This window comes from Geotrypetes seraphini, chromosome 4 (genome assembly GCF_902459505.1).
Source record: "Geotrypetes seraphini chromosome 4, aGeoSer1.1, whole genome shotgun sequence".
NCBI classification, from domain to species: domain Eukaryota; kingdom Metazoa; phylum Chordata; class Amphibia; order Gymnophiona; family Dermophiidae; genus Geotrypetes; species Geotrypetes seraphini.
This window is the reverse complement of record NC_047087.1, coordinates 142,634,633-142,659,845: the sequence shown is the minus strand read 5'-3', so window position 1 is coordinate 142,659,845 and position 25,213 is coordinate 142,634,633. Positions and strand designations below refer to the sequence as shown.

General features: G+C 45.1%; 1 protein-coding gene across 5 annotated transcripts in view; it reads left to right on the top strand.

Annotated features, from left to right (window-relative positions):
• Positions 1–25,213, top strand: part of E2F4 (E2F transcription factor 4) — a 167,589-nt gene that overhangs the window by 36,509 nt on the left and 105,867 nt on the right. For all 5 annotated transcript variants that reach the window (XM_033941019.1, XM_033941017.1, XM_033941016.1 and 2 more), the window contains one exon: positions 9,436–9,497. In XM_033941019.1, the coding sequence (XP_033796910.1) occupies positions 9,436–9,497 (62 nt within the window). The remainder of the gene's footprint in view (positions 1–9,435; positions 9,498–25,213) is intronic.

The window sequence follows — 25,213 nt, the reverse complement described above, 5'->3', positions numbered from 1 at the left end:
GGGGTGAAAAGCAAGCACATGGTGGTGGAAGAGAGCCTAATTCTCTAGTCTGGGGTCTTACAGGTCCTCAGGGATTCTGGTGCAAGGCTTTTCTGACTTTGTCAGCCCTTTATGGAAAACCTACTTAACAGGTTCAGGAAACACTGTGCTGCCTGTGGGCATGCTGGCTCTGCCTAAGGGGGATACTTCTCCCAAGCAGGCATCTTCACCTCATACCATGCTGGCTCCTAGTATCAGTGATCCTTTGGAAAAGGACTGAGATGACCGGTCTTTTTCCATGCTCCTGTTTTCACATAGAAACATGATGGTAGATAAAGGCCAAATGACCCATTCAGTTTGCCCACCCGCAGTAACCATTATCTCTTTCTCTCTCTAAGAGATCCCACGTGCCTATCCAATGCTTTCTTGAATTCAGATACAGTGTCTGTCTCCACCACCTCTTCCGTGAAACTGTTTCATGAATCTACCACCATTTCTGTAAAAAAAGTATTTCCTTAGATTTACTCCTGAGCCTCTCATCTCTTAACTTCATCCTATACACTCTCATTCCAGAGCTTCCTTTCAAATAAAAGAGACTCAACTCATGCGCATTTGTATTACATAGGTATTTAAATGTCTCTAATCGTATCTCCCCTCTCCTGCCTTTCCTCCAAAGTATACATATTGAGATCTTTAAGTCTGTCCCCATATGCCTTATGATGAAGACCACACACCATTTTAGTAGCCTTCCTCCGGACTGACTTCATCCTTTTTTATATCTTTTTGAAAATATGATCTCCAGAATTGTACACAATATTCTTTTTTTTTATTATTTATTTATTGAATTTTTCAATATAATCAAGCATTAACTTGTACAGAAAGGAAATTCAGCAAGAAACTAATATAACAACAAACAATATAAAACTATATAAAAGATATCAAATATAAGCATAAATTTCAACTCAAGTCCTCAAAAGGATCCAAGGTGGGTAATCGGCGAAAATAGGAAAAAGAAAATCACATTTACAAAGTAATGACTAGTTGAATGAGGTTAATGCATCCTTTCTTAAACTGAGCATTCATGTTTTCTCTTTCTCCAGACATGAAGTTGAGAGAAAGGTTGTCAGTTGAGATGGCTCAAAGAAAACAAATTTATGTGAACGGTAGATAATTACACATTTACATGGATGTTGCAGGTAAAAAGTCGCCCCCAGGGCCAAAACACCAGGTTTCCTTAACAAAAATTCACGTCTCCTTCTCTGCGTATCCCTAGCCAAATCTGGGAACATCTGAATTTTACAACCTAAAAATTATTTTTGTTTATTTTTAAAGAAAAGTCTCAGCAACCAGTTTTTATCTGGTGCGAGAGCTACCATCAAAAGTAAAGTTGCTGGGGTCACTAATTCTTTGTCAGATATTTCCAAGATATTAGATATATTCATTAAATCTTGTCCCAATTTCTGTTGTTGTTGATCCTGAGTCCTTTGCGGAAGGTAATAAACCTGCGTGAATGGTGGTAATGATTCTTCAGAGAGCTCCAATATTTCCATCATATAACGTTTCAACATTTCCCTAGGGGCTATCATAGGAGCCCTGGGGAAATTAATCAATCTAAGGTTATTGTTTCGAGAAAAATTTTCCATTGCCTCCATCTTCCTTCTTAAATTAGTATTGTCCTTAATTAATGTCTCAGTGATTTGCTTAGTGACTTTTAATTCTTGGTGGACATTCTGTACTGAAGTCTTAGAGCCCTCAATTTCAGTCTTTAAATTTTTAATCTCAGTTTCATGATCATTAAATTTTTTTTCCAGGTGTTGTAATTGCGGATTTATAGATCTTGCCAAATGAGCTACAAGATCCCACAGAGAATCCAATGTTACCTCCTGGGGCTTCTCAATTTGAACAGAGTGTAATTTTAATTTTAATTGAGTTAGCTCACCCTCTGGCAACATCTCTTGTCGAACGTCCTGTCTGGTTCATTTATCCCCTGCCGCTTCCTCCTCAGTCTCAACGCTCAGGTTCCTCTGCTCCAACGAGGAATCCGGCAACCCAGTCCCCCTCTTGTTCTCCTTAGCCTCAGAGAGGAGGTGAACTCCGACTTCCGGAAGTGCCTCCGCTTGCGGGGAACTGGTGGACTGAGGGTGTGGGGGAGGTGCTCTCACATCGGGGCTCAACGATGTCTCCAACCCTATGGAGAACGGCACAGGTTTGCCTCCACCGTGCGTCTCCTGCAGGGGACTCCCCGATGATATCGGCGTGCCCTGCATTATCCTTAACAGCTCCTCGATGTTGCCGAAAATGCTGTTCTGGAGCGCTGCGAGGCTCCAGCAGCGCTGCATCCCCTCCTCTTCGGCATTGCTCTGAGCAAGTAAAAAAAAAATACCGAAGTAAGTAAATTCGAGCGAGCTTCAGGGAGAGTGTAGCTCAGACAACCCTGCATGCGGCCATCTTGGATCGTGGTCCCTCGTACACAATATTCTAAATGAGGTCTCACCAGAGTCTTATACAGGGGCATCAATACCTCTTTTTTCCTACTGGCCATATCTCTCCTTATGCAACCTAGCATTGTTCTAGCTTTCACCATCACCTTTTCAACCTGTTTGGCCACCTTAAGATCATCACATACAATCACACCCAAGTCCCGCTCTTCTGTCATGCACATAAGTTCTTCGCCCCCTAAACTGTACCGTTCCTTTGGGTTTTTGCAGCCTAAATTCATGACCTTGCATTTCTTAGCATTAAATTTTAGCTACCAAATTTCTTCAAGCTTCAGTAGGTCTTCTTCATGTTATTCACCCCATCTAGGGTGTCTATTGCAGATTTTGGTATCAATCCGCAAAGAGGCAAATCTTACCTGACAGCCCTTCAGCAATATCGCTTATAAAAATGTTTAAAAGAGCAGGCCCAAGAACAGAACCTTGAGGCACACTACTGGTAACATCTCTTTCCTCCAAGCGATCACCATTGACCAATACCCTCTGCCATCTTCCACTCAACCAATTTCTGACCCAGCCCGTCACTTTGGGGCCCATCTTGAGAGCACTCAATTTATTTATTAGACGTTTGTGTGGAACACTATCAAAAGCTTGGTTAAAATTTAAATACACCACTCCCTCTATCCAATTCTCTGGTCACCCAGTCAAAGAAATTGATCAGATTTGTCTGACAAGACCTGCCTCTGGTGAATCCATGTTACTGCCGGTCCTTTAATCCACCGGATTCCAGAAACTTCACCATTCTCTGTTTTTAAAAGTGTTCCATTAATTTGCTCACTACAGAAGTCAGACTTACTGGCCTGTATTTCTGTACTTCTTCCTTACTTCAACTTTTGTATAGAGCAGGGGTCTCAAAATCCCTCCTTGAGGGCTGGAATTCAGTCGGGTTTTCAGGATTTCCCCAATGAATATGCATGAGATCTATGTGTATGCACTGCTTTCAATGCATATTCATTGGGAAAATCCTCAAGGAGGGACTTTGAGATCCCTTGTATAAAGGGACCATATCTTCCTTTCTCTAGTCATCCGGTCCCACTCCTGACTCTAGAGAGGCATTGAAAAGGTCAGTCAGTGAAGCCACCAGAATTTCCCTAAGTTCCTTCAGCATAATATAACAATTTACTTGTATACCGCAGCTACCTCTCAGTTCAATGCAGATAACAAAGTGATAAATTCCTGTACATTCATAGTGAATTATAACCCAAGGTTAAAAAAATTTATCAAATAAATGTTTATAACAATTTTCTAAATGCTAAATATGTTAGAGCTTAATATGTTAATATGTTAATAGAGCTTAATATGTTAGAGCCATCTGGCTCTATCGCTTTGTCTACCTTTAATTTAGCTAGCTTCTCATGAACACAATCCTCTGAAAATTGATCAGGGTCTACCACTACTCCATCCCTATTTGCATTTGTCTTTTTTGGTCTCGCTCCTGGTGCTTCAGCCGTGAAGACAGAACAGAAATATTTGTTAAGCAATTCAGCCTTTCCTTTATCAGCTTCTACATATTTCTCCTCTTCACTTTTGAGTCTCACAATGCCACTTTTGCACGTCTTCCTATCACTGATATATCTAAAAAAAAAAGTCTCTCCATTTTACCATATCATCTATTTTTTCTTCCATTTGTATCTTTGCTTTCCTGACTAGTCGAGCAGCCTTTGCGTCTGTGGATGATTTTGAATCCTTTTTGGGGTCCAGAGGTCAGGAGATAGGATCAGCTGCGGATCATAGTGATAATCCCTCAGTTCGTCGCCTTTTTAAATGAGCTTCCATTTCACATCCTTTCTGCATTGAAGTTCGATGCCCAGCAGTCCTCCAGCTCTCAGTGCTCTGTTATGACCGGTAGTAACGCACAGATAACCTTTTTTTTTCCTGGTCATCCAGATATTACCTCCTTAGTCACTGACCAATGGGAGTCCCCTGAAACCTCTCTGAAGTGGCCCAAGCTATGTCTAAGCTCTGTCCTATGGCTTCGGACTTCCAACAGCTATTTGTGCAGCCAAAAGTGGATTCTGCAGTAGAACAAATGACCAACACACCTCCCTTCCTAGTGAGGGTGGAATGATGCTGAATGGCGTACAGGACCATAAGTTGGATCCTTAAAAGACAGTATGAAGCGCGGGCTTTGGGTATCAAAGTTGTAGTAGCTGCCACCTTCATGGCATGGGCCTGTCATACCAGATTGCGGATAAGTTCATCGAAGCTTGGGGACACATGTTTAAGGAGGGAGTGGATTATGTGGCTGATGCTTTTTAGGATATTAAAGTCCTGAGTAAGGTTTCAGCTTACTCCATTTCTACCTGTCAAATGCTCTGGATCAGGCAATGGGCGGATGACTCAGCCTTTAAGGCAGGGGTGTCAAAGTCTCTCCACGAGGGCCGCAATCCAGTCGGGTTTACAGGATTTCCCTAATGAATATGTATGAGATCTATTTGCATGCACTGCTTTCATTGTATGCTAATAGATCTCATGCATATTCATTGGGGAAATCCTGAAAACCCGATTGGATTGCGGCCCTCGAGGAGGATTTTGACACCCCTGCTCTAAGGCAACTCTCAGGAAACTACTCTCCAAAGAGAAACTACTCTCCAAACTCTCAGGAAACTACTCTCCAAAAGATGCTTTTTGGTAAAGGGCTGGATGACGTCATAGCTAGTATGGCGGATTGCCATCCCAAATCCTTCTCGGACAGCAAGATCTCATATGCGACCACTCCAGTACTTTCTTCTGTCCAGGTGGTCTCCGCAGCACCACTCTTTGCTGATGCAGCTCTCCTGGACCTCAGAGGTGAAGCACAGCATGTGCTGGTGACTACAGGGGGATGCTTTGTCAAGGGGTATGTTTCTCAGAATCCAAGCATGGGTGGCCCTCACAACTGATGCCAGCCTGAGTGGCTGGGAAGCTCACTGCTGTGGCCGTCTGCTTCAGGGCAAGCGGACCTCATCAGAGAGCAAATGGTCCATAAATGAAAATCATCTGAAACTGAGAGCCATTTACTTGGCTTTGAAGGAGCTGTCAGGGAAGGTCGTCAGATTGTTTTCAGGCAATGCCAGAGTGGTGTGAACAGACAAGGAGACACCAGAAGTGCTTCCCTATGCCTTAAATCACAGATGTTATTCCGGTGTTTGGAAGTTCACTTACAAGTCCTCTCAGCTGTCCACATGGCAGGAGTAGAGAACATCCAGGCTGATTTTCTCAGCAGACAGACTCTGGATCCAGGGGAGTGGTCTCTGGCTCAGAGGGTATTCACCTTCATTGTACAGAGCTGGGGAAGACCAGACATAGATCTGATGGCTATAGCCAAGAATGTGAAGGCAGATTGCTTCTACAATTAAAGAGCTGAGCAGGGCTGGACACACTCATTCAACCCTGGCCCTCTGATCTGCTCTACATATGTCCTCCATGGGCCATGGTAGGCTGGGTCATCCACAGAATAGCAAATCATCAAGGGCTGGTGATTCTGGTAGCTTTGGACTGGCCCCACCAGCATTAGTATGCAGATCTGGTGTGTTTTCAGAGGGGCAGGTGTCTCAAACTGTTGGTTCACCCAGGGCTCCTCAATCAGGGCCCAGTTCTCATGGAGAATCCAGAGTGCTTTGATCTTCCGATATGGCTCTTGAGCGCATGGCCCTAATTCAGAAGGGCTACTCGGAGATTGTTGTTACAACTCTCCTTAAAGTGAAGAAGCCTGTAACTTTTGTGGCTTATGCGGAGACCTAGAAGGCTTTTCAGTTATGGTGTGTCATGGACCAAGTAGAGCCTGGGAAGGTTCCTATCCCTGTGATTCTAGCTTTTCTTTAGGCTGTTCTTGAAAGGGGACTAGCGGTCTTGTCTCTCAAAGTACAGGTTGCCGGCCTCTCATTCTTTAGGGCTCGGAGAGGCTTGCCGTCGCATTACATCCAGACGTTACTTATTTTTCAAGGGGGCGCTTGGATTGTGACCCCTGTTGTGCAAGCCATTCCTATACTGGGACCTCAAATGTAGTTCTGAAGGGCCTATCTCAGGCTCCATATGAGCCCCTGTCGGGCACGGCCCTCTTGGATCTTATGGTTAAGATTGTGTTTTTGGTCACCATTGTCTCAGCAAAGCAGAGCTCAGAATTACAGGCCCTCTCCTATAGGGAACCCTTCCTCTGGTTTACGGAGTTAGGTGTTTCTCTGCAGACTGTTCCTGCTTTCCTCTCAAAGATAGTTTCTGCTTCCATACCAATCAGGAGATTTGTTTACCCACTTTTTACCCCACGGGTTCAGCAGAACAGGACAAGATTTTGCAGAGGCTAGATGCACATAGTCCTGCACTCCTTGGAGAGGACTAATGATTCCCGGCTTTCCAACCTTCTTTTTGTGTTGACCAACCACTCAAGATGAGGCAAGCCAGCCTTCAAGGTCTCGAAAGCCAGATGGATTTGCATGACAATTTAATCTGCCTACATTGCCTGTAGTAAACAGCCTCCTATCTCAATTGCAGCACATTTGACTATAGGTGTGGCTACCTCCTGGGTGGTATCCTGGGCTGTTTCATCTGATGAGATTTGTAGAGCGGCTGCTTGGTCTTCTCTCCACACTTTTATGAAGTTTTACTGAGTGGATGTGGTGGCATGGAAGAATGCCACTTTTGAGTTCTGGGTACTGCGGGCAGGCTCATCTTTCCTTCTCTAGACATCTGGCACTGCTTTGGTATGTCAGCCTTTGTACAGAATCTTTGAAACTGAATGAAAGATTAGGTTCTTAACTTGTTAATCTTTATTCAGTGATAAAGCATAGGATTCTGTATGCCACGCCCTGTCATTGCCTTTGATTTGCCTGCTTCCTGCCTCGGATGTAGCCAGTGTTAATATTGGAATGACTTTTCTTGTATCTAATGTATCATGGCGCCTAGCTACACATGTGCATACTTATTGTTCAGTGTTAAAATGTTAAATGTTTATTAATCTTTGTTCTTTTATCATACATCATAGAACAGAGCAGAATATAATTTGTTACTGGGGAAGCTCTCCATGCCCCTCCTTCTCTTTTCTTCTGTTTCAGTGGAGTTCGATTGCTTTGGGACCAACTGAAGAGGTAGCTGCTCTCCACTACAGAAGGGGAGTTCAGGGTCTTAAAGAGATACTCTTCTGCAGATTCGTGGCTAAGGGGAAGTAACAGCTTTCATACAGAATCCTATGTCTTATCACTGAAAGAAGATTAGGAAGGTAAGAACCTAATCTTTCATTAAATGGGGTTCCATAGAGATGTATGAGAACTATTTTTGCAGATTGCATTACACTGTGGATTCAGAAGGATATAGATATTTTGGTCAAGTTGGTATAAAAAATGGCAGATGGGATTTAACCTAAGTACATATGCATCATGAAACTCTACTAACCCTAAGCAGGAGAAAGACCTGGTTATATTAGTGGATGCAAACTGGAAGTGAGTGTGCAAAGCCGAGAGCTGCAGCCAAAACTGAGGGTGCATGTTAGTGGTATTCAGTAAGACTGGGGTGAGATAATAGCACATACTGTGTTACTAGTAGAGGCAGTCAGTATATATAGGAAAAGGAGATTGATGGTCATCTTCCTACAGTGAAGAGCCTAGGTGTTAGGAAGGAGATTTTAATTGTTGCAGAAGTGGCTACATGTGCATGTTGAAGTTCTGTTTCTTGCAAGTGATTTACAGAGAGAACTTTTAACAATTAGACATATCGTACTTTTCGCTCCATAAGATGCAATTTTTTTCCACCCAAAAGTGGGTGGAAATGTCGGAGCATCTTATGAAGCGAAGGTATAAATTTTGTTACCCCCCCACCCAGTACCATTATAAAACTCGCCTTCCGCCACACCACCTTTCTAAACCCACCCGCCCGCTGTTGCCACACCTCCTTTTTAAACCCACCTGCTGCTGCCACCGCACCACCTTTGTAAACCCACCCACCCGCTGCCGCTCCACTACCTTTCCAAACCCACTCCCCCGCTGCCGCCACATTTCCTTTTTAAACCCACCTGCCCGCTGCCGCCGCACTACCTTTTGTTTTAACCCCCCCTCTCGGTCCGTCCATCTGCCATCACCGTTCTCCCTTTTTTTACCTGGTGGTCCAGTGAGCTCCTCATTTCCCGGCCAGTGGCGAAACAAATCAGCAGCACGGCCGTTAGGAGCAAGCTTTACACTTTCCCGCTCAGCCCCGCGCTGCTTTCTGAATGGCTGCTGTAGTTTTTCACGGGACTTGCAAAAACTTACGGCAGCCATTCGGAAAGCAGCTCGGGGCCGAGCGGGAGAATGTAAAGCTTGCTTCTGACGGCCACGCTGCTTTGTTTTGCCGCTGGCCAGGAAATGAGCCCGGAAGAGCGAAGGCTACTGCGGCAGACAGGGAGGGAGCGAAGCCGGCTGGAGCTGGAAGGCAGAGTTAAAAAAGGTACGGGGGGATTGGCTGGGGCTGGCTGATTGGCCTGGCCTGGGGCTGGCTGGTTGGCCTGGAGCTGGCTGGTTTGGGGCTGGCTGGCTGGTTTGGAGTTGGCGGGCCTGGGGTTGGTGGGCTGGTTTGGGGCTGGCAGGCTAGCCTGGGGCTGGTGGGCTGGCTTGTGGCAGGCTGGCTGGAGGCAGACTGGCTTGGGGCTGCCTGCCATTAGACATGCCCACCAATAGATGGTTTATCTTGGTTTATCCTCTTTTAGAGGTGGGTACGTCTTATGGAGCGAAAAATACGGTATGTTGAATTGGATGAATTTGTAGTTGTCTTTCAATTTGAATGAAGATCAGATTGGTTAGCTGGTTCTTAGTGAGCCCCAGCAGACTTCAATCTTCTCTGCCTTCCCCTTTGGCAATGATATGACAATCCTTATCTTTTCTGTCCCCAGGATGTGGGAAGGAAAAGAAGAGCATGGTGTTAGGTGCAGGAGTGTAAGGGGTTTGGGTAGCTTGGAGGGATATTCGTTTGTAGAAGGCAATACAGGTTTTTTGAAAGTCTGGGTTCTCTTTTTCAGGTGACACACTTTTGGCCATTAGAGCACCATCAGGCACTCGCCTAGAAGTTCCTATCCCAGAGGTAGGTGGATATTGTGTCCCATGTAGAAAAGCTAGTGGCAGTGGAGTATGTATAGGAGAAATTGGTATAAAAGCAAGGAAGGATATGGGTTGAAGAGCTGAATAATTGACGGTACCTTTCTATCAAAATGAGTTTTACAAAAAGATTTTATTTGTATAATTTCTTATTCCAGTGCAATAGGTGAGACATTCTATACAGTAGGGTTATTTCCCTTTATCCACATGCTGCAGAAGGAATCCACTCCAGATTTTTTAATTCTTGCTCTATAGTACTTCACTGGGCTGTTTAGCTCCCTCTACAGTTCTTTCCTTCTTTTTTTAAATCTTTATTGAAGCTTCAAAACCATACAATGAACAATAGCAACTCAGGAAGGAATAAATAGGAGTGGAGCATAACTCTGACTAATTCCAGAAATTATACATAGAACCAATACAAAGGCCTAGAGTGTCCAGTCCCGTGGATACAGTAAGTTAGAAGAAGACTGTGATTCCTCTAAATAGTAACTTGTATAGCAAATTCAGCTTATTTTGTTTCTTAGTAAACCCCAAAAAGAAAATCCACTTGACTCAAAATATCAGACACTACATTTCTCAGCCATAATTCTTCACCACCAAGAGCTCACCATTCCAAAAAACACAACACTCATCCCCCTCACATTCATACCACCCTCCCCTCCCACCCAGTACCTCATAGGGTATCAGCATTCTAAGCAGAGACTGTCTGAGGGCGCACCACACATCTGGCCTGGAAAGCCTTCCACAAGGAGACATACACAGAGGTTAAACTGTTTTGAGAAGCTCTATAAGTTTGGATCTCAAACCCAGCCATTTCTTGCAATCTTTGGCGTCAGCCCTGTACCGGGGCAGAATCGAGAGATGGCCAATATTGGAGCAAGTCTTCTTTAATCAAAAGAATAGTCATGTATAAAAATTTCTGGTAGGGGGCAGATATACCCAGCTGTTCCCACTGACTCTTATCGCCAAAGAACAGCATAGGCTAATCCCAGGGTATGGAGCAACCAACAATCTGTTTCAAAATAGGCAGTGTTTGTCTCCACAGTGTAAACATAGAACATTCCAAAAGTAAGTGTGTATATGTGCCCATCGCCTTCAGACACTTTATGCAGAGGCCACTCTCCCAAAGTCCCATTGCTGCTCCCCGTTCTCTGGTTATATAAGCCCTATGTAGGATATAATATTGGGTTTCCCTAAGATCCACAGAACTTCCCATAATGTGGAGGTTATGGAATAACTGTAGAAACTGGAAGGATTCATAGCTGGTACCCAGCTCCATGTTTCAAATGCGCACCTAGCCAGTAATGGGATTCAGAGGGATCTCCATTTTCAGCAATCTGTATCATGTGGATAGACGATTACTTGCAGGGGACAGTTTAAACAGCTGGGTGACTAGAGGGCCATATCTCAGCGTTTCACCCCACTTAGCCCCTCCATACTATACTCTTGGAGGACCCAAAACAGGTATTGTCAGGAGATTCTGTCAAACGCCTTCTCCGTATCAAGGCCAAAAATAGCTGCCTGGTCTCCCTTGCCCCTGTGTTTGTGAATGGCCAATAAAGTTCTAGTAAGGTTTATAGAGGCGTATCATCCAGGGACAAAGCCAGCCTGGTCAGTGTGTATAAGAGAGGGGAGAAAAGCATTCAAACATGCTGCAAAAATGGCTGCTAGCAGTTTCACATCCTGATTTAACGAATAAATTGGTTGGTATGACCCCATCTGAGCCAGGTCCTTCCCAGGCTTGGGCAGTAGCACAATATGAGCTAGGTTATATGTCAAACTATTATGTAAAAATGAAAATGTAATCTAGTCATTCATGCAAGTTCCTACTAAGAGTACCAGCTAATTGAACAATGCATGCCCATTCATGAATTTTTTTGAAAAGGAAAAAAGGATCTCAGATATTCATACCAGTGGCACATAAATGTCAAATGGTAATATTTGGATGATGGTATCTATCATCAATCCTAAAAAATATTTTGTTAAATCATTTTACTTTTTTTTCTTTTATCAATTTATCTTGATTCTTCAGTTAAACTTGTGATTCTATTTATTTCAAAAAACAAACTGTGTGCAAAACCAAAAGTCACACAGTGAAGCAGCAAAAATAAAGACTGCTAGATATCACTTTCTTTGGCAGTGATACAACTCTATATGCAATGACAGAAAACAAAGTAGCAGTCTATGAGTGGAGTGAGTTACTAATGTTGTTCGATCTGATAACTCTCAATCCACTGTTAAAACTTTCCATGATACATACTGGTATTCTTATGATAAAGAAACCACTTAAACTGCTACAAAGAAAAAGGAGGAACACTTAGCTCCGATCTTCAAAAGACATCTTGAGCTCTGTTGTTAAGCTCAGTGATAAAGCAGGACTGTTTCAAATAGAGATCAAACTGACACTGTGTAGACAAATGATCCGACGGGACCTGTGTCGCTGAAAAGACTTCTTCAAGGTAAATTGTTTGCCCCGTTGTCATTGCATATGGAGCTATATCACTGCCAAAGAAAATTATCTCTAACAGTCTTTATTTTTGCTGCTTCGCTGTGTGACTATTGTTTTTTGACACGTAGTTTGTTTTTTTGAAATAAATAGAATCACAAGTTTAACTGAAGAATCAAGATAAATTGATAAAAGAAAAAAAACGTTAAAATATTTACCGTATTTTTCGTTCCATAAGACGCACCTGACCATAAGATGCACCCTAGATTTAGAGGAGGAAAAACCAAGAAAAAAATATTCTGAACCAAATTATGCCTTTGAACCCTGTAGCAGACAGATTTTGATCACTAAATTGAAATCCTACCTTTGTTGTCTGGTGATTTCTGGTTGCACTAGATAGTTCTTTCTTTCTTTTTCTTTCTTTCCTTCCTTACTTCTTCAGGCCCAACAATTGTCTCTATTCCCTCCCTCCATCCTTCATTCCTTTGTCCCGAGTTCTTGCCCCGTCCCCCTCACTGCCTTCCAGCCTTTGTCCTTTCTCCCTCCCACACCGAAGCCTTCCTGCCTTCCTCCCTCCTGCACTGAAACCTGCTTGCCTGCCTCCCTCCCACACTGAAGCCAGCCTGCCTTCCTCCCTGCCGCGCCGATTCTTCCTCCCTGGTCCGCCAACAGGCACTGCCACCGCTGCAGAACGACCCCTCCACCACCTCTCCCTCCCCTGGAACAAGACTTTTTAGCAGGCGCCATAAGGAGCACAAAAAAACCCTTCACCAAACCCTAGTAAACCCCAACCTACCAACACCCCACTACCCCAAATAACCAGAGGCTCATTTCCCAGGCCGTGCCCCACCAGTGCCATTAGCACACCTGCACCAAGCTCCCCATAAACACACACACACACACACACACATCCCCACTGAACTTGCCACAGGAATGGGCTGTCAAGATCCTCAAGGCCACACCGCAGGAACTAGAGCACTGCCGACGTCCCAGGAGCTTGAAAATCCCTCAATGAAAATCCCTCAACAGAAGTCCAAACAGCCGGCATCCAACGCGCACACCCGATGCCGCTGCAGACACGGCAAAGCGGCTGACTCCTGCTGCCGCAACTCCACGAAGGGAAGGGATGACGGCGTGCAATAGGGCCCACAAGCCTTCACCCAACGTCAATTCTGTCGTTGGAGATAAGGTCCGGGCAAGCGATTGGCTGACCCGGATCTTCTCTCCGACATCAGAATTGACGTCGGGACAAGATTTGTGGGCCCTATTGCTAGCGGCGAGCAGCACCAGCAGTGGCAGGGAGCAGTGGGGGGCGAGCGGGCGACGAGCAGCAGCAGAATGTTGGGGGGAGGGGTGGTGGAGGTGTACTTGTTCCATAAGACGTACCCCCTTTTCCAGCCCCTTTTTTGGGGGTGGAAAAAGTGCATCTTATGGCGTGAAAAATATGGCAATAAAAGTTTTTTTTATTTTTAAAATTTCTATACCGTTTAAAACTAAACGGTTTACATATGTTACTTACATAGAGTTGTAAAAAACATAATTAGACAAAGAAACAAATCATCCTCGGAGAACATATTGTCAAATAACACCAAAGGCTTATATAAAGGTTCATGAATGATTCATCAACAACACTAAAAAAAAAAAATTATTGACTTAAAAAGGCATCTACAAATAATTGCGTCTTGAGCAATTTTCTAAAACTACCCTTTTCACGGCATTTTGTATTTGGCCCACAAGAGACTTCCATATTTTAACTCCTGCACAGCAGAATGTCATTTTACCAGTCTCCATAAGCTTCGTTTTCAGTAAAGCTAAATTCTCAGAATGTAATGATCGATGATAGATACCATCATCCAAATATTACCATTTGACACTTATGTGCCACTGGTATGGATATCTGAGATATTTTTTTTTCCTTTTTCAAAAAAATTCATAGAAACATAGAAGATGACGGCAGAAAAGGGCTACAGCCCATCAAGTCTGCCCACTCTGCTTACCCACCCCCTGTCTATGCCCTAATGACCCAATTTCCTTATCTTGACCCTCGTAGGGATCCCACATGTGTATCCCATTTATTCTTAAAGTCTGGCACGCTGTCTGCCTCGATCACCTGCACTGGAAGCTTGTTCCAATGATCAACTACTCTCTCTGTGAAGAAATACTTTCTGGTGTCGCCATGAAATTTTCCGCCCCTGAGTTTGAGCGGGTGCCCTCTTGTGGCCGAGGGTCCCTTGAGAAAGAAAATATAATCTTCCACTTCGACACGTCCCGTGAGGTACTTAAATGTTTCGATCATGTCTCCCCTCTTCCTACGTTCCTCAAGAGTGTAGAGCTGCAATTTGTTCAGTCTCTCTTCGTACGAGAGACCCTTGAGCCCTGAGATCATCCTGGTGGCCGTCCATTGAACCGATTCAATTCTGCGCACATCTTTACTGTAATGTGGCCTCCAGAATTGCACACAGTACTCCAGATGAGGTCTCACCATGGCCCTGTACAACGGCATTATGACTTCAGGCTTTCGGCTGACGAAACTTCTATTGATACAACCCAATATCTGCCTTGCCTTAGATGAAGCCTTCTCCACTTGATTGGCAGTTTTCATGTCTGCACTGATGATTACTCCTAAATCTCGTTCTGCTGAAGTCCTAGTTAAAGTTTCTCCGTTCAAGAAGTACGTCCTGCATGGATTTCCGCTTCCGAGGTGCATGACCTTACATTTCTTAGCATTGAAGCCTAGCTGCCAGGTTGAGGACCAACTTTCCAATGTAAGCAGGTCCTGCGCCATATAATTCTGTAAACTGCATTCACTTACTATATTACATAGTTTGGCGTCATCGGCGAATAGTGTTATTTTACCTTGAAGCCCTTGAGTCAGATCCCCTATGAATATGTTGAAAAGGAGTGGACCCAGGACCGAGCCCTGCGGCACTCCACTGGTCACCTCCGATGTTTTAGAGAGGGTACCATTAACCACCACCCTCTGAAGTCTGCCACTCAGCCAATCATTGACCCATGCAGTTAGTGTCTCTCCTAACCCCATCGATTCCATCTTGCTTAGCAGCCTGCGGTGTGGGACACTGTCAAAAGCTTTCCTGAAGTCCAGGTACACGACGTCCAAAGACTCTCCCAAGTCCAACTTTCTTGTTACCCAGTCAAAGAAGCTGATGAGATTGGATTGGTAGGACCTACCCTTGGTGACTCCATGCTGACTGGGATCCCGAAGATTCCCTTCATTCAAGATCGTGTCCAATTTGCTTTTAATTAGTGTTTCCATGAGTTTGCACACTATTGATGTGAGACTCACCGGTCTATAATTCGCAGCCTCTGCCCTGCAACCCTTTTTATGCAGAGGAACGACATTAGCTAATTTCCAGTCCAGGGGAACTTTCCCCTTACTTAGGGAGAGATTGAATAGCTCAGCCAACGGTTTCGCCAGGACATCGCTCAATTCTCTGAGCATTCTTGGGTGCAAATTATCTGATCCCATGGCTTTGTACACCTTGAGTCTTGCCAGTTCACTGTAAACTTCACCTGGTGTGAACTCAAAATTCTGAAACGGGTCTTCTGTGCTTTGTGTTGCCTTCAACTGGGGACCGTGTCCCGGTGCCTCACAGGTGAAGACTGAGCAGAAGTATTCATTCAGTAGTTCGGCTTTATCGGAATCTGCTTCCACGTAACTTCCGTCCGGTCTTCTAAGGCGTACTATCCCGCCTGTGTTCCTTTTTCTGTCACTAATATACCTGAAGAAGGATTTGTCCCCCTTTTTAATGTTTTTTGCCAGAATTTCTTCCACTCGAAGTTTTGCCTCCCTAACTGCCATTTTGACCGCTGTAGACCTGGTCCTATATTCTACTTTTGCCTCTTTTTTCTCCGTGCGCTTGTAGGAGAGAAACACTTTTTTCTTCTCCTTAATGAGGTGCGAGATCTCCACGGTGAACCATTGGGGTTTATTGTTTCTTTGTCATTTATTTACTGATTTTATGAAGCGGCTAGTTGCTTCATGTATGGTTGATTTCAGTGTTAACCACTTAGCTTCTACATCATCGGTCTCCGCTTGGTCCTACAGCGTCTGATGGACGAAATCTCCCATGCGTGCAAAGTCTGTTCCCGGAAATTGAGTACCTTTGTTTTCGTGTTTGATCTAGGGAAGCCTTTCCTAAGGTTGAACCATACTATATTGTGGTCGCTGGAGGCTAGCGTATCTCCTACTGAGACCTCTGAAACGCTTTCCCCGTTGATGAGTACCAGGTCGAGGATCGCCTGGGCCCTAGTGGGCTCCGTTACCATTTGTTTGAGACGTGCTCCCTTTATGGAGGTTAAGAGCCTCCTGCTACCGCTGGTTGTCGCTGAAAATGAGTTCCAGTCTGCATCAGGCATATTGAATTCATGCATGGGCATGCATTGTTCAATTAGCTGGTACTTTTAGTAGGTACTAGGTTATATTTTCCCAATCCCTGATCTGCTGTTAAGCCATTGAACGCTGCACATAGCGGATCTAGGATTAGATCTGATATGATTTTGTAGTACTCCGGGCCATAGCCATCTAGACCAGGTGCTTTTGTTACTTTTAATCTTTTTATTCCCAAGAGTACCTCCGCTCTGGATATTGAGGCATTAAGATGGGCAATTTAGTCTTCCTGAAGTTTAGGTAGCGTTATATCCTAAAAAAAAAAAGTAGTTTTAACCTCTTCATTAAAGGGTCAGCTACTATAAAGCTCCTAGTAATATTGGACAAATTGGAGCATGATGTCACTCTCTTTGGTGTAAGTGATACCCTTCGAATCTTTTATTGAGAGAACTACCTGTTTCTTCCTAGGGGGACTGATTTTGCCAACTATCTTCCTACCTTGTCACCCATCTATGTAATTTATAGTGTTGAACGTAAAGGTCCCTAGCCACCTACTGCATTAAGATATCATCAATTTGCCTTCTAAGCTCCCAGTTCTGTTCTTATCAGTCACATTCAGAGAAGAAATATGAGTTATGCAGAGTCTGAAGTGCCTTATAGAGTTGTAGGAGAGTGGCCTCTGAGTTTTTGTTTTTCCCTGCAACATAGCCAATAACATGGCCATGAAGCACTGCCTTGGAAGCATCTCAAAATACGAGAGGGTCAACTTCTGGCATCGTATTATTACGGCAGTAATCTAGCCACTACTCTTGTAAAAACTTATGAAATTCCAAGTCTCTGTAGAGATAGCTAGGGAACTGCCACACTCTCTCTGTCAGCTCCAAAACTACCACCAGGGAGAGAACCACAGATGAGTGATCTGAAAGTGTGACCTCCATAATCTGGACACCGCCCCATAGAGATTAAAGATTTTGCTATTAGCAGATAATCTAGTCTGGCATACACACCATGTGGGTTAGAGTAGAACGTATAAAAATGGAGGGTTGCATCCAATTGCTCCTTAAGAAAATTAACATCTTTGTGGTAATGGTCTTTGGGACTATGCTTGGCCAGATTGCAATCCATAACAGGGTCAGCCGTGATATTGAAATCCCCCCCCAATGAGCTTATAGTCGGGTTATAATGCTATGTTAGAAATCAAGGTGGAGAAAAATCTATGATTATAAACATTAGGGAGCATAAGCATTGCAAATCCCCCAACATCATAACATACCGTCTCTCAGTGTCCGTCAGAATTTTTGGGGTAATAAAAGGCAGTTGTTTATAGATTAATATAGCTACCCTCCTTTTCTGAGTATTGTAAGTAGAGGAGCCCACCATTCCCACCCAGTTGTGCTTCAACTTGCCATGATCTAAATTAATAAGGTGGGTCTCTTGGAGGAATGCAATATCCACTTTTTCTTTTTTAAACCAATTTAAGATCATTTTCCATTTGACTGGAGAATGGATACTATCCACATTCAAGGTAGCCACCTTAGTTTAATTGTAGTCCAACTGAAAGATGATAAAGCCAGTAATAGACTAATTTTGGACTGATTCGAAAGATCCTCCTCAGCCAGGCCTTCCCAATCAATAATTCTCCATGGGCCCCAAATACTGATGTGATAACAGTCATTAATTGTACCCTATGTCTACTAAATCCCCTCCCACCCCACCCCCACTCATATATGCCCCAGGCATACCCCATACTCCATACACATCCCAATTCCCCCCATCTCCCAGCCTTAAAAACCTGAAATAATACCAAGCCTTAAATATCAAATATAAACATATCAAGTGTGGGAGTGAGCTTCAGCGGACCTCTCTACAAAAGGAGGAGAGCTCGCCTCCATGTCCTATAGAGTCACTGGCCTATAGAGTAACCAGCCTGAGGCAATATAGAGCAGAGGGAGTCCAATGAGATGTACCCCAAAGAGATCCACCATGATGATAACCAGTAATGGGAAAAGTCATGCCTCCATGTTAGAGCAGTCCCAATCGTTTTGTCTCAAGATAGTACAAGAAAAGTAAGATGAGAGAATAAGTCCCTCAGGCCCTGTAAGGAACTTTGCAGGCAAGGAAACCAGTGATCAGGAATTCAGGATCTTAGAGTGCATGGAGGAAATTGATACCATGCAGGAGCTGAGCTAAAACTATCCCGCAGAGGGTGGGAGGTTTAGCAGGAGTTGCATTAACATCATCCGATGATTTTTGTGCGATACCATGGCTATGCAGAAGGGTCATCTTTCCACCCCTCTAAACCCAAAAATTAGCAGGATATACAAGCGCAAAACAAATTCCTTTCTTGTAGAGAGATGTGCAGGTTGGGGGCCATCTCTCGTCATAGAAGAGCTGTCTTGCTGGAATTATCATTAAATAGGAGTAGACAGCATTCCTCATATTCTATCGCTTCCATTTTTCAATACGTGTGCAAGATCTGCTCTTTATCTCTGTAGTTCAAATATTGGGCAATAGCAGATCTGTGCATATCTACTTCTCTCTGCGGGCCAATGCAATGAGCGTGTTCACAGACAAAACTGGCAGACTCACCTGCTAGGCCCGAGGCACCAGGAGTGAAAAAAAAATAGTATAAATCATTGTCCTTTACTGATTCCAATAATCCCACTACACTCAGGTTATTCCTCGTCTGGCGGTTTTCTTGATCTTCCAGCCGTTCTGTAAGGTGGGAAACCTGTTTTTGGAGAAGGTCGATCTGAGTTTGCACATGTTGTACTTCTTATCGCTACGATATTCTGCGCTCTACTTCTGTGAGTCTTTGAGATTGAGAGTCAAGTTTATCATTGATACCCTCCACTGCTGATTGCTGTTTATTTAGCCAATTTTCCAATGCTGTGGATACCATGCGGGCAGGCACTCATAGTTGCAGGTTCTGGAAGAGGGCCCTCCACCATCTTGGTGATTGTTTTCCCTTTTCATGAGTGGATTTCAAGGTTTTGGCAGGCATTACCATCTCTCTGTTCTGCAGAAAAAGTGCTGTGGGATGCTCCTCGCAGTCCTGTACCCCTCAGATGCAAGATATCCAGGAATCAAGCTGAATTAGCAAGGCAAACAAAGATTAATAGCTGAGAATCTATGGATCCTAAGTGAAACACATCTTACCAGGCAGTGTGCATCACGTGACCCCCCTTCTGCACGCAATGACTGCAGATGTGTGTGTTCTGCTTGCCCCATTTTATTATTTTTAATTCGATGTAATTTCATCCCCTTTTCGGGTAGTTTAGTGCTTGGAGAGAATTTGAAGCTCTGCCTGCTTGAAAATTCACAGACTTTGGTCTGTAGCTGACAGGCCGATCCCTCTGGGATACCTGTTAGCCAGCTATCCCTGAGGTGGTCTCACCTTCTGTTAATCAGGGATCGACCGCAGGCTGTTAGCTGCCCTTAGGAGGCTTGGTGTGGTCTCACAGGGTGCCAGCTGCGGCATCTCACCTCTGCCTGTCCCGGTGTGCCTCGATGGTTCGCAAGGGTGGAGGTAGTCAGATTATAACAATCTGACTGGCAGCCTGAAGATCAGATTTACTGAAGCAAATTTTCTCATTCAGCTACTGTGTGAGAACTGAAAGCAGGCTGCAGTACTGATTCTGTACACAGACTGACAACCTGTGAGAGACATCGGGGAGGTTGAAAAAGTGGGGTTTTGAAGATTTCTGAATGTTCCACTGCGTTCCTCCTCCTGAAAAATCCTAAAATTGCAGTTTTTGCTGTTTGGGAAGTGTGGAAAATATCACGATTTTGGCTTGGCTTTTTAGCAATTGTTTTTTTCTAAGATTCCCTGCTTCTTCAAAACTGTAAATTTTGCCTGGAAAACTGCTGGGATGTTCTTGTACAAGCCCCCTTTATTCTGGGAACTGGTGGGGAAGTAGTTATCCCCTATTGCCAGGGGCTGTAGGAAACTTCAATCAATTGAATTGAGCCCCTCTCATAGTGCTTATCTCTTGGGGCATGCTCTCTGGATCCCAGTTTTGTTTTCCTACAAGCCAAGCTGTAGGAGTTCTTCTCTTCTGCTCATGTTTTATTTCCTGAAATTTAGTGTATTGTTTTACTACTTTTTGCAGGTTTGCCCTTATGCTATGGAAATACCCTGTGGGGACATTCTTTTGGTGGGAGATCGTGGACTTTGAAGTAAAGTCTGCCTTTGGGTGGGTTACCTGCCACTGTAATAAGCCCCCCGGACAGCTTGCACTTCAGATTGGGGCTCTGGGATTGGGAGCTAGTTCACCCAGGATTCATTCGCTAATGGGTGGAGCGTAGGCTGCGCGGTTCCATGGTGGTGCGCCTGGAATCGGGAACGGACTCCGTATCTTCCCTGTGTAATCCGGAGGTCTCGGAAGTCACTGACTGGGGTTGACCAGACAGGTGAGATATTCAGAAGACTTGAAATCCAGTTTTGCAGCTTCCTGAGGTTAGAAAGCTCTGTGCATGCTGTGTTCAGCTTTCCTACCATTTCTCCCTTACAGCACAGAGCACGGTGAGTAGCTGTTTGCCTGCCTGGTTTAGCAATTTTGGGGAGGTCCTGAAAAAGGGTTTCTGGGTGGTTTCCCTGCATGCCCTAACCACCCCCCCCCCATCTCTAAAATGGCAAAATCGCTATTTTCCAGGGTTCCTTGTGTTTTTCCTGGGCTATTTTAGGGCAAAAGTGGCACCTGTGGCGGCCATCTTGAATTTTTTCTAAACTTTTTTAAAGTATATTTTTTATACTTAGAAGCGTCATTTTTGCTTCATACTTCTCAGATGGCCTCCTCAGGACATGATGGCATGGATTCATGCCTCGTTTGGTGAGGATGGCTGTTGGATTCGCAGCCGTGTTCCACGTGTGCCACGGCCCATAAGAGGGGCAATGTGTGCATGGATTCAGTGCCTTCCACCTCTGAAGATGTCCTTCTTGGATCTACTGCTATCTTCCCTGCGCCTGGAGACCCTCTGAAGGGTGATTGCGATGTTTCAGTGAAATGCAAGCGCAGTTCTGGTGCAAAGTCTCATAAATCTTTTAAGCACTCCAAATCTGAGATGCACAGAGCGGCCCTTGCCGGGGGGATATCAGGCATGCTTGGTTAAAAAAAAAAAAATCTATGCATATTGGTCCCCCTCAGAAGCCGGACTCTAGTCTGTTCCTGTGCTCTCAGCCAGGGACCCTGGAATGGAGACAGATGATGCCTGCCATTGAGTTGGTATCTCTCTCCATCCCCCCTATCTTTTCAGAGTTCCTTGGGGGCTTCGGCTGATGTGGCTAACCTAGCTGTGTGTGGCTTTCGAGATCTAGTGGACGATCCCTCCGATCACAGATTCTTCAAACCTTATTGTCTTGAGGATGTCATCTCAAAATCCCGACGGGAATTGAACCTGCAGTTGGTTCAGTCCACCCAGAAGACCACACTCTGCCTCCTTTCCTGATGGCTTTAAAAAACAGTTACCCAAGTATGTCCTGTAATGAATTATGTACATTTAATTTCTTAAAATGTTAATGTCCTTTTATTTTTACTATTTGTACAACGCTTTGTACTTCTGGTTAAGCGTTTAATCAAACAATATGAATAAACTTGAAACTTGAATAATATGGATCTGGTCCGGATTTGTTCGGAGGTTTGGGATAACCCTTATATGCGCTCGGACCATGGTAAAGCTTTCCCCATGGTGCTAGAGTTTTTCCAGTGCTTTCCTTCTCCAAAGGTCACCAAACTTACCTCTCTACCCTCTGATGTTGGGGTTCAGGACAGGCGGGTAGTTTAATTCTCAACCACCTTGTTGATTCTGCGGTGACCGGGATCAGAGCAACTGCTGTCACTTCTTTTGGTGTACGGGCGTGCTATTCTAATCTTCAACATGATCCTGATGTTGTGGCCTCCGTGATCTGGATTTTCTGATTCCCGGAGTAGTTTTTCTGGCGGATATCTACGCCCCCCTTTAGCAGGAGTCATTATCCCGATGGAACCCACAGCGGGAATCATTGCATGCTCCACTTCCCCAGATGGTGGCAGCGAGCAGCAGCATGCCGTGGTAGCTGAATTTTCTGTTTCTGTCCAAGGGCATTCCGCTTCGGATTTTGGACTGGGTGATTCACTCCACAGACGTGTCATTCTGGTTGGGGAGCAATCTATATGTCTTCCCCGGTACAGGGCCGGTGGTTTCTCTCAGAGAGCAAGTGGTCGGTCATTTGCCTGGAGCTGAGGGTGTTTCACCTCGCCTTACTACATTTCCAGAGGTGTCTCCATCATCAAGCTGTCCAAGTGTTCTCAGACGTATCCACAGCAGTGGCATATGTCTACCGGCAGGGAGGCACCGGGACTCCTCCTCTGAGCATGGAAGCTCGGCTACTCTTTTCCTGGGGGGAGTAGCTCCTAGTGGCTCTGCGGCACTCGGGGCAGGCATAGAAATGTTCAAGTGAACTTCCTCAGCCGACAGTCACTAGCTCCCGGAGAGGGGTGTCTCTCCCAAAGAGCGTACGTGTGCATAGTGAGACAGTGGAGTCACCCAACGTTTGACCACATGGCTTTGCCAAATCTAAGAATGCGGTCAGGTTTTGTAGTTTTCGGCAAGAGGCCGGCAGCGAAGACCTGGACTCTGTGGTGCAGTCCTGGCCTCGAGGCTGTCTACCCTACGTCTTCCTCCCGTGGCCCATGAGAGGGCATGTTTTGCATCGCTTTGCAGAACATGGAGGCCTGGTGATTTTGGTGACCCCAGATTGGCCAAGGAAACCTTGATATGCCGATATGGTTCTGTTTTGGCTCAGTCAGGGCCTTCGGCTTTCTTGCCACCCTCGTCTTCATACTCAGGGTCCATTCACTTTGCAGGATCCGGACCATTTTGGTCTTACGGCATGGATCTTGCTTGTGCAGCCTTGACAACCAGAGGCTACTCGACCGCGGTCTTTCCTACATTGCTGCATAGCAAATGGGATTCCACAGTCGCGGCCTACGCCAAGGGCTGGAAGTGTTTCCAGGCTTTGTGTTCAAAAGTTCTCAGGGGATGCCTCGGTGGCATAGGTTCTGGTTTTCTGCAGGAGGGCCTGGAAAAGGGCCCTGCTGTGGCTTCCCTCAGGGTACTGTTCGTGGGTCTTTTCTTGTTTGGGTCCTGTCTTGCTCAGAGGCTCCCTAGTGTCTCCTCTGGACATTGTCCGGTTCTTGAGAGGAGCATTTCAGTTGCAGTCTCCCTTGCATCTGCCATGGATACTTATTCTGGTTCTACGCTCGCTGGCTCATCTGCCATATGTACCCCTTGCACAGGCCTCGTTGAAGGATCTTACCATCAGACTGTTTTCCTGGTGTCAGTCACATCTGGCGTAGGATCTTGGACCTTCAGACCCTCTCGTGCCGGGATCCTTTCCCTATGGCTCACGGTTCCCGCTTGGATCTTGCGGATGGTGCCTTCCTTCCGCAGGTGGTTCCTATATTCCATGTGAATTAGCAAGTTCCTCTTCCATTGTTTATTTCCACTGGTTCCAAGACCCGGGAACGAATCTTGTGGTCCCTAGAAATTCGCCGCCTACTTTTGTGTTATCTGACATTCACAAATGAATTTCGACTCTCAGCCCATCTGTTTGTTTTCTCAGGCCCTGCCCACATGGGTAGGCCTGCCTCTAAAACTACCATTTCCAGACGGATTCGTGCAACCATTTCTACTTCCTATGTAGGGCCGGGAAAAAGCCCCTATTGGGGTCAAGGTTCATTCTACTAGAGGTGTTTCTTCTTGGGCAGAATCTAAAGCAGTTTTGCCAGAAGAGATTTGCAGGACAGCCACTTGTTCTAAGTTTTATCGGATTGATGTGGCCAAGCAGGATGCTGCTTTTGGGACATTGGGGTTGGCAGTGGGCTCATCGGTTCCTCCCTCCTAATGTTTAGGGACTGCTCTGATGCATCCCACCAGTTCCCAGAATAAAGGGGGATTGTACAAGAGTGAAAGATTAGGTTCTTACCTCTGCTAATCTTGTTTCTTGTAAATCCACCCTTTATTCTGGGAGCCCACCTTATTTCAGTCTGATTCGCAGGTCGCCTGCCCAATTACTGGTAAACCAGTTTTCAATCTCAGAACAACCTTTCTGTACCCCTATACCCTTCCTGTGCTCTTTCTTTTTGTGTTTCCTGTTTATCCTGTAGAATTTCCTAGCTGCTTGTTTACTAACTGGGATCCAGAGAGCATGCCCCAGGAGATAAGCACAATGGGAGGGGCTCAATTCTATGGACTGAAGTTTCCTAGAGCCCCTGGCATTAGGGGATAACTACTTCCCCACCAGTTCCCAGAATAAAGAGTGGATTTACAAGAAAGAAGATTAGCAGAGGTAAGAACCTAATCTTTTGAAGTCCTTAGGCTTTCCTCATGTGGATTGCGCAAATTTAGCGCTTTTGGAGCATCCTTGCACCTTGCAGCCCTGCCAGATCTCATTTCTGTGTCATTGCAGGAATTAAATTTAGTTTCTCAGCTGGCTCTGTCCACTCCATCTTCCTTGCTATGTGGTGCACTTGCTGTTAGCTACCTTCCCCTGGCACACTGATATGAATGTTCTGGTCTCGGAGCAGTTTGACTTGCCGAAGAGTTCTCTTAATATTGCTAGAGCTATGTCCTGCTTATACCCTGTGGCACAGGAGTGTCAGCTTTTGGATCAGCCCAGGATGGATTCTATGGTGGCACAGGTGACTCTCTCACCAGTGAGGGTAGTGTTGTGTTAAAGTACATGGAGGACCGCAGGGTGGATGTGGTTCTCAGAAAACCTTTTGATGCAGCTACTTTGGGTATCAAAGCTGCTTCGGTGACATCGTTTGTGGCTTGTCTCTCTTGACTGCACATCCTGGAAAGTGAGGCAGTGAATCCCCCTTCTCCACTTCTGATGGCTAGAACAGATTATATGGCAGATGTATGA